At 33.2% G+C, this 9,543-nt stretch overlaps 1 protein-coding gene across 1 annotated transcript; it reads right to left on the bottom strand.

Moving 5' to 3' along the window:
- Positions 1-7,945: 7,945 nt before the first annotated feature.
- On the bottom strand, positions 7,946-8,821 carry LOC127726974 (M-phase inducer phosphatase-like). The gene has a single exon (XM_052234347.1). It carries the CDS (start codon positions 8,819-8,821, stop codon positions 7,946-7,948), a length of 876 nt encoding a protein of 291 aa, XP_052090307.1.
- Positions 8,822-9,543: the final 722 nt, after the last annotated feature.

The raw sequence follows: 9,543 nt of genomic DNA on the forward strand, positions 1-9,543 counted from the left end.
CCCTTTATAGCTTACTGTTCGGTGTGAGCCAAGGCTCCGTGTTGAAGACCGTACTTTGACATATAATGGTTTACTTTTATAAATTTTGACTTGGATGGAGAGTTGTCTCATTGGCACTCATACCACATCTTCTTATATCTATGTATGTACACATTTCTTGAAATACAATTGTACAACTTTTTTATGCATTATGTTTTTATCTATTCAATCTTCTATACTTCTTTTTAGTGACTTCAGTAATTGATTAAATTTTATTGTTGTGGTTTCGTTATATCTTTTTATGTATTCTTGAACAAAAACTTGATATACATTTGTCAATTTCTGATTAGATACATAATATGATTTTTATAGAAAAACCTAAAATTGTTAGGAAATAGTTCAGACCAAAATAATTTGATCGATTCTTAGTGGTGCTACTCCATTTGAAATTTTTAATAGAAAATAGATTAAAATAAAACGAGATTGGGTAAAGTTCCTAAACATTTGTATCAATTCATTTTTAAATCGTTTTAGTGTAATAAACCTATATGTCTTTTTGTAAAATAATATATTATAGGGTATGATTTTTTAAATATTCAATACATGTGAAAAGGGTGGGGTACTGGATGTCTCAGCTGCAGACCCCAGCCACAGAAGGATTGAACTGGCCCCGGGGCTTGGTGACCGATGAAGAGCTGGTTGACATGCTGATGGACACAATTCTGCACTGCTATTTTGAAGAGTTTTTTCTTTACTCGTGATGATAGTATTGCAAAACAAGTACTATTTTTAAAAAACTCCGACGCCTTCAGAAGGGGATATTTTGTTAAAACTTATTTTTTTAAGTCTTTTTTTATTATATGACAAGACAAGTGTCTGGAAAATTATTCTGGTCATTGCACAAGTGTCTCCCTGTACTGGTTTTAAGAGGTTGCTTAAGAAATCTTCCATAAAGTACAGCCACCGGAACTTCTATAAGAGAAATGGACGGCATAGTTTCATCTCGAGAGTTTCATGTCAGCATGTTTTAGTACTCCGCTTGCTTTCCGATAGTGTGGTCATTCATTATAAAAAATGAGGAGATGTGATAAGATTGCCAACGAAACTATCCACCAGAGTTGAAATGACGAAGATATAAGCAATTACTGGTCACAGTACGGCCTTCAACAATGATCTTTATGAACCTGCGAGTGAAACAAATACAAGGGAAATTGACTCTACCTATTTTCTGACTGAGGGCCGTAGTTGTGTCAAGATAACGAACTTCAAATATAATTGTAATTGATAAAAGAATCTCATAAAAAAATGCATGTTGATGCTTTTGTCCTTCAGAAAATTGAGTGTTGATGACATATTTTTTTTCATAATTTCTGTTAATTTTATTATACTTATTTCGAGGAAATTTGTGTGCTGATTCGCATATAGACAAGTTAAGATTAAAAGAGAGACATGTATAATCGAAAAGAACGGAAAATCTTAGACACAAAGAAAACGTTTTTAGTATCTCTGACCAGTCGTGTGCTATTAATCACAAGGACTAGCGACACAAAATGGTATGAACGTTGTCCATTGTAGTAAGTCTTTTATTGCAGCGACACAAACTGGTATGTACGTTGTCCATTGTAGTAAGTCTTTTGTTACAGCGACACAAAGTGGTATGTACGTTGTCCATTGTAGTAAGTCTTTTATTACAGCGACACAAAGTGGTATGTACGTTGTCCATTGTAGTAAGTCTTTTATTACAGCGAAACAAAGTGATATGTACGTTGTCCTTGTAGTAAATCTTTTATTACAGCGACAGAAAGTGGTATGTACGTTGTCCATTGTAGTAAGTCTTTTATTACAGCGACACAAAGTGGTATGTACGTTGTCCATTGTAGTAAGTCTTTTATTACTACCACGTGACAGAATACGAACTAAATCTATTTATTTTGAGCAAGAAATTAAATCTTACATCTTGTACAGAAAAAAATGTTTACCCTCACTGATATTAACAAATATTAAAATTATTAAATCAGTTAAACAATTTTTTTTGCACTAAAACCGAGCACATTTGCGCACTGTTGTTATCACAGCGAGCGCGAGAAGAATGACTTAATTAAGCGACGAAAAGCAAAATATATAGTATAGAAGAAACTGTAAGTTATTATGTGAGGGGGTGGACAGGGGTAAGGCAACATGGGAATGAGGGGCGGGATATGGGGGAAGAGGTGGAGAAAAAATAAGGATATTCTGGGAAATATTTCTTTGCCGATTTTCGTCTGTGAGTGATTGGAGGCAAGTGGGAGTTGAGGGTAGGGAAGTAGAAATCAGGGACCCCCCCTTTTCCACCCCTCTTATGTCGACAAACGATTGTCTGTAATTATTGGTAAAAATAGGACATTATGATAATTGCAGTGACTGCATTTCTAATTAACATGTAGAAATCGTTTACAGTTTTTAGAAATGCAGTTGTCTCCCTTTCCTCGCAAAATTCGACGAACCGGTTTATTTCAGTTAGTATATTATGTGTACTAACATAAAATGTCCAGCACTAGGGTTTAAGACTAAAAAGAAGAACACGTCGTCGTAAAGATTTGATGGTAAGAAAGAGTTTCTGATGTTTGTAAGTCTTTTTTTTTATGTGTTTATTGCATCGGCGATGACGTGGCTAACATTAAGGCAGCGAGTCAACTGCCTCACCAATTTAGATAAAAATAGAAAAGTATATGAATAGATAGATGTATTCGTATGCCTCAAGCTTTGGTTCTAAACATTTGACTTTTCTGCTCTTCAATATTAAATTTAAGCGTAATTAGTCCATCATTTTTTGTATCATAAAAATGAAAAAGGTAGGTACAAATAACTTTTTTTAGGAACGGCCAAATGATAGTTTGTCAGAGGAGAGGAGTCAGAACTAGACGTGAATCTGACATTTTTAACCGGCAGTTTCAATCAAATGTAATGACTTAATGAGCATTGGAAATAAGTATTATTACATTGGTAGCATTGAATTACATTGATTTCCCAGTCAAATAAAAACCGATAATTTCACATGTGAAATAAACGTGGTTATTTCACTCTCTGACGTCATACAACAATAGGCGTTGTCAAGACGTCGAAAACGTCGGATCAAAACAAATTGTGAATGCGTAGAAAAAAGATATAGTTCCTTACATTTTCTACATTAATTTCATTAAAAAAAAGCCATTTGCCAATGTAATAAAAAGAATAACTAATCAAAGAATTCAAATATCGAAAAATATTCAACTCGTGACCGAACAACACTGATAATTAACTCATGCGCTACGCGCATTCGTGAATTAATGTGTTGTTCGTCACTCGTTGAATATTTTTCTCTATTTGAATTCTTCGATTAGTTATTCTATAATTATTTCATACGATGATAAAATTATGCCAAAAATCAGAATTTTTCATAGACAAGAACCTTGTGCCATGGTGTAGCCAATCAAGTCTCTTCTTCCACGCCCACCCCCAAAAAAAGAAAGGAAAAAAGAGGGAGAAACTAGACAATACTTAAATCTTAAAAATAAAAATCATGATTCCAATTATAAATACAATGTAGCTGAAATTTAGTTAAAGATACTAATTTGATTTGAAACATTTTCTTTGTCAGTTAATTATTGTATACGACTGCATATTCAGTTTTTCTTAATTATAGGATATCTAGCTAGTTTATTTCTTTATTCTGCATAAGAATGATCCTAAGGTTGTACTGGTGTACAGAAATATTTACCATAGATTTCTTCCGGGTGGCAGTATGGTCAATGTCAGGGGAGGGGACGTTTGTTTGGCGTTTCTCGATGTATCGGTACGTATATTATTATACTCAGACACTTTCCAACATACCCCCTTTTTCCAGTGGCAGTCTGAATTCAGTATCCACCCTTTTCGATCGACCCATTTTGCAGAAACTTTTTAATGGGTATAATGTTGATTTGTTCTCATTCTAAACCACAAGGATTGACTGACTTATAAAAATGTGGTCATCCATGGACTTCTCCCTTCCTGTACTAAAACCCATGCTTAAAAGGGGGTCCGTCTGTCTGTGTGGGTTGTATAAATACACAGCCACGTTCGGTCGGAACTAGAACATGTTAAATCCAAGGCCTCATGTACTTGAAAAAAAATCAGATTTTATGCATAAGGGGCATTTTAAATCCAAAATAGGCATAAACGTATCCTCTGTTAAACTTACTAACATTTTCATAGAGGTTGGGCGATCTTTAAAAATACAGCTAAATCTAGCCAAAAAAAAAAAAACTGTGACACAAAAAAATGTTGACTCTAACTTGCACTCAATGAGAAAGAATCTTATAAATTATGGAATAATTTACTCTTCTAATCCGAAAGATCCTCTGGTAAAAAAAAATTATTGCAAATTATATAGAGAATATAACAAATGCAGAAAAAATAAAAAAATAAAGTGCTGTGTCATAAGCGCATGATACGCCCGTCGCATTTCAAAGAATAACGTTCCTCTGGTATCTTTCGTCCCTCTTCCATAACTCCTCAATGTCATATCAGAAATTTCTAAAAAAAAAACTAAAAGGAGGTTATTTTAATAAATATAAACCAGTCACCAAAGTTTCATAAAAACTGCCTAAAGCACTTTTGAGTTATTGTCCGAAAACTGGAAATCACCCCTTTTTAATGAATAAAACCCCATAACTCGGAAACGTAAAATTTAAAATTTATAAAAATCGAAAGGGAGCTCACGTCAATAGACATTAACAATTCACCAAAGGTGCATGCAAATTAGTTAAAGCGTTTTTGAGTTATTATCCGAAAACTGGAAAATCCCCCTTTTTTAATGAAAAAAACCCATAACTCGGAAATGTAAAATCTAAAATTTATAAAAATCGAAAGGGAGCTCACGTCAATAGATATAAACAATTCAACAAAGTTTAATGCAAATTGGTTGAAGCGTTTTTGAGTTATTGTCCGACATGTTGACGACGAACGGACGGACGGACAACGAAATACCATAATACGTCCCGTAAAAACTTTCCATTTCTAAGTAGCAACATTTTAGCAGCGCCTACATACGGAGTATATATCTCCCAATTGATACGATATACCAGGGCTTGTGTTTCCTATCAAGATTTCCTTGATAGAGGGTTACTGCTCACAAGAGTTCCAATGGTTCCAAGTTGAAATCATCCTTTCATGGTTTATGGCGAACTTGGTGTCTATCCCATGGCAGTCTACATTAAACTGCGTATGGTAAATTATTGGTGTAGAATTGTCCACGGCAAAGAAAATAAGTTGTCACACATTTTGTATAACTTTATGTTTTTTAAATATTCACAGAATAACTGTACGTCTGAATGGGTTATTTTTATAAAAAATATTCTTGAAACATGTGGCTATAGTAATATCTGGTTAGCACAAACTGGCTTTAACACAAAATGGCTAAATAATAGTTTAAAACAGAAGTTATTTGACCAATTTCAACAAAACTGGCGTTCAGATATATGTAATTCGTCAAAAGGTTTATCGTACAGATTATATAAGGATAAGTTTGAATTCGAAAAATATTTAGATATATTACCAGATAGAGATAGGGTTATATTTTGTAGATTTAGAACTGGTAATCATAGATTACCAATTGAAACTGGTAGATGGATAGGTTTAGATAGAGAAAGGAGATATTGTAATTTATGTCAATGTCAAGAATTAGGTGACGAATTTCACTTTCTTCTGAATTGTAGATCCCTAGACGACTCAAGAAAACTGTTTTTGGATAATTGTTATTGTAACAGAGTAAATGTAATTAAATTTTGTAAATTATTACAAACAACACATAGAAATAAGTTAAAAAATATATGTAAATTTATAAAGGTTATAAATTCATTAGCAGGTCTTCCTGGTTAGCCTTTGTCTATCTGTTTTTCTATTATAATAACTAAATGATCTTGTATAGTAATTGTAACATTCATATCTTGTCATGTGCACAATTTATTTTGTATACTATGTATTATTATTTCATTCTTTGTACCAATGTGTATACAATGGTTTTAAAGAATAAAATTGTCTTGTCTTGTCTTTCGTAAATTTTACGGACGCCTTCACGAGTTGGTTGATCGTTATCGAATATCTGTTTCACAGACGACGACGGACGTGTTCAAATTGTCGTAACCACAATCCCGTACTCTTTTCCCCGAATGTGACCTACCGAATTAGACTTGTCACTGGGTTTGCACTAAAATGAACAACACGACGGATGCCACATGTGGAGCAGGATCTGATTACCCTTCCAGGGCATCTGAGATCACCCCGGTTTTTTGTGGGGTTCGTGTTGCTCAGTCTTCAGTTTTCTATGTTGTGTTTAGTGTACATTGATTGATTAAAAAATAGTGCTTTTTAAAATGTGTTTTCCATGCGAAAAGCTGAGAACCGTTCTGCAATTCATTTCAAATTTTTAAATATGTTTTTTCTTATATCAAAATGTGGGTGATGCTTGATATTGATACTTGAACTTATAAAATGTGAACAAAATTAAGTTTCAAATATCAGCACATTATTCCTAAAGAGTATTGATATTGAGCCAAACAATTTTAGTTTAATGAAAACAAAATTGCAAAATCCCCTTACCGGAACTTTGCTCAATTACCTATAAATGTCTACCGAAATTTACAGTATCACAGTTTTATGTACGTCCATTTAGGTTTAAATAAAATGTTACATTATCTCGATTTTTGACGTGTAAATATATTTATAAATACTCACAGATGGCTTAAAACTCGATTTTAGTAAGTATCCCCCCCCCCCCCCCCCAAAAAAAAAAGAAAAAATATAAAAGATTTATAAAACGAAAGCAAAATTTCATATGAGACCATCAGAGGAGAAAAACTTTGTAAATTGGCTAATCAGTATAAATTATTGCCTCTGGAGGCATCCGATCTGAACATAAGTAGATCATCATGTGTAGAGGATATCCAATACATTATTCTGAGAGGTTTATTCGAGGTGGCCAAGAAGTGGCAGAGAAGATGACAAAAAAAATAATTTCCATGTGATTTCAATGAGAAGTAGGTGCAATCAATGAACGCCATATGGATAAAAAGACGTGCACGCCAATGAAACACCAACCAAACGACAAAAAAAATCAAATTGCATACAGTCTTAAAAAAAGACAGTTATCTACCCAAAATGTCTAGTTTGATAACGTCCATAGTCTATATAAGTTGTGAATTGATTGGACAGAAAAAATCCAATAACTACCGTCGACACCGAATTCTCAAACATTAAAGGAGGCGTTTGTCGAGAGTCTTTCAATCGCCTAAGGTTTTTAAACATTTCTGCTTCAGCGCAGTTTCAAGGAAGAAGATTGTTTTGAATTGACCAAATAGAACCTTCAAAGGTTTTTCATCAGCACTATGTGCCATTAATTCCGCTATGACTGGTAGCCAATCAACATTAAATAAAATGAGGATCTGTGTAGAGGAGCAACCAATCATAAACATTCAGCTTCAAAACACGTCGTCTTGTTATTTCAGAGCAGAAGATTTTTTTAAATTGATCATTCAGAACTTAAGATTGTCTCTATATTCATATTTTTCTCCGATCGGAACGAACAGGGGAATTATTAAAGATTTAGATCTTCAATACATTATTCCTGTCAAGTTTAGTTCAAATTTGAAAGAGATAACGAATTCTGAGTGATAATTGTGAATAGCCCAGAGTGCATTAATAGCTTTTTTTTATGTCATATTTACTGTTTTCAATTTGACATAGGCTTGTTTAAAATAACTTGAGGTCTTTCTCAGTATCAGCAGTAAAAAAAATATACATCATGACAAAACAAAAACATTTAGATATTGGTAATCTTTAATATATGAATACCGTTTTATAACTGATAACAATAACAATAAAATACAGTTTGTATAAAACAAAGCACCGAAATCACTTCTATCATAGATAACTATTAGCACTAGTAAATTTCTAAATTAATAAGACAGTTCTAAAATCTCATTGATTTTTTGGCATATCTTCGTTTTTCACCAGCTGTCCATGACTTTGACTTGACTCGAAAACGTCGCAAATCTTCTGAGTGGTCGGAATGAAACATTGGTCGATAGCTCACTGGGTCACATAGATCTGGCTGTTCATTGAAGAATGCCTTGTAGCCACCATCTAGTAAATAAATTTCTGGAAAGTTCAGTGATGGATAATTTTCTTTATTGAGTTCCCTGTCTTTGCTTCTGAGAAATCGTAACATTTTAGGACCTCTTTCAGACAAAAACTCACAGTGGAAGATCACAACTTCTTTATCTTTAGTCGGTTGACGAAGCAAAGTTAAAATGGTTTCATGCAAATACATATTCTCCGCTCCTCTAATATGTCCACCTTCAAATTCATACGGGTATCGGCAGTCGATGATCCTGTAGTCACTGATTACGTCATCATAGTCTCCATTAACAACACCAGCAAGTGTCTGTGAAGTGATGCTTTTCAAATCAGAATGCTTTCCAGTGACAGTTGGTAAAGTATGTAATCTACTACCATCGGCTATGAAGTCGTCGTTCTCTTCAAGTTTGGTTACCACTGCCTTTATATCGGTACAAACTTTTGGATGTTTTGAACATCTTGAGCTGTCATCTTCTAAACGCTGTCTCTTGGCAGATTTCTTCAAGCTATGTGTACATGAAATATGATCATCCATACCGAGACCAGAATCATCGTCATCACCAGGAAACAGATTTCGTTTGATGTTTGGAGTCATCACAGACATAAGGTCATTAGCCTTTGCTGGTGTAGAATCAAAACTCCGGGTAGATATAGATGCTGGAATGACATTAATTTCATCATATGTGTCAAATAGTCGTCTTGAAAGCATTTTTGTTGGTGGTCTGAATTTAAACTGTCAAGTATAACGAATTAAATGTTAAATGTTTATGTTTGAAATATTACAAATTTCTATATTTATATTTTTGATTTGACAATAACTAATTCCGGGCTCTAATAGGAAACCCGTGCTCATCTCGTTACTCAAGCAGTGTTCAACTCGGGGTCAACGTTGTAAAGCTTTTGTTAATTGTTTAATTAATCGCCAATCAATGTCTATGATTGAATTTGTTAGATCAAAAACATTTTCAAATAATTACTCTGGGATTTAAGGCTACAAAGATGATTACAATCAATGACACAAAGTAATAAAGGCACAGAAGTAAGATAAGTGTTCACATAACAATTTTAATTCTAACGATACAAATTAAATCAATGGGGAAAAAGATAAACAAAAGGTAAATGATGCAAAATTTATATAAATAAATACGAAAACAAAAAACGAGGTTGTATTCAAATGTATCACTATGTAAGGTATAAGTATAAAAATAAAATTGATAAAATTCAATTAAATATTTGATTTTAGTCTCCTCTCTCAATTATATATAATACTACAATACATTAAATGTATAGTATAGATATTAAACAGAGAATCATTCTATACAGATAATAAGAAACTACAACATTAAACAAATAACAACAAATTCGTCTATTATAAAACATGAGTATATGTACATAATATACGTTACAGAATAAAAAAATTTACGCCTATTT

Source organism: Mytilus californianus, unplaced genomic scaffold (genome assembly GCF_021869535.1).
Source record: "Mytilus californianus isolate M0D057914Y unplaced genomic scaffold, xbMytCali1.0.p SCAF_19, whole genome shotgun sequence".
Taxonomy (NCBI): Eukaryota; Metazoa; Mollusca; class Bivalvia; order Mytilida; family Mytilidae; genus Mytilus; species Mytilus californianus.

Coding starts and splice junctions, on each gene's coding strand:
- LOC127726974 (XM_052234347.1), bottom strand. CDS start 8,821: ATGCTTTCAAGACGACTATTTGACACATATGATGAAATTAATGTCATT.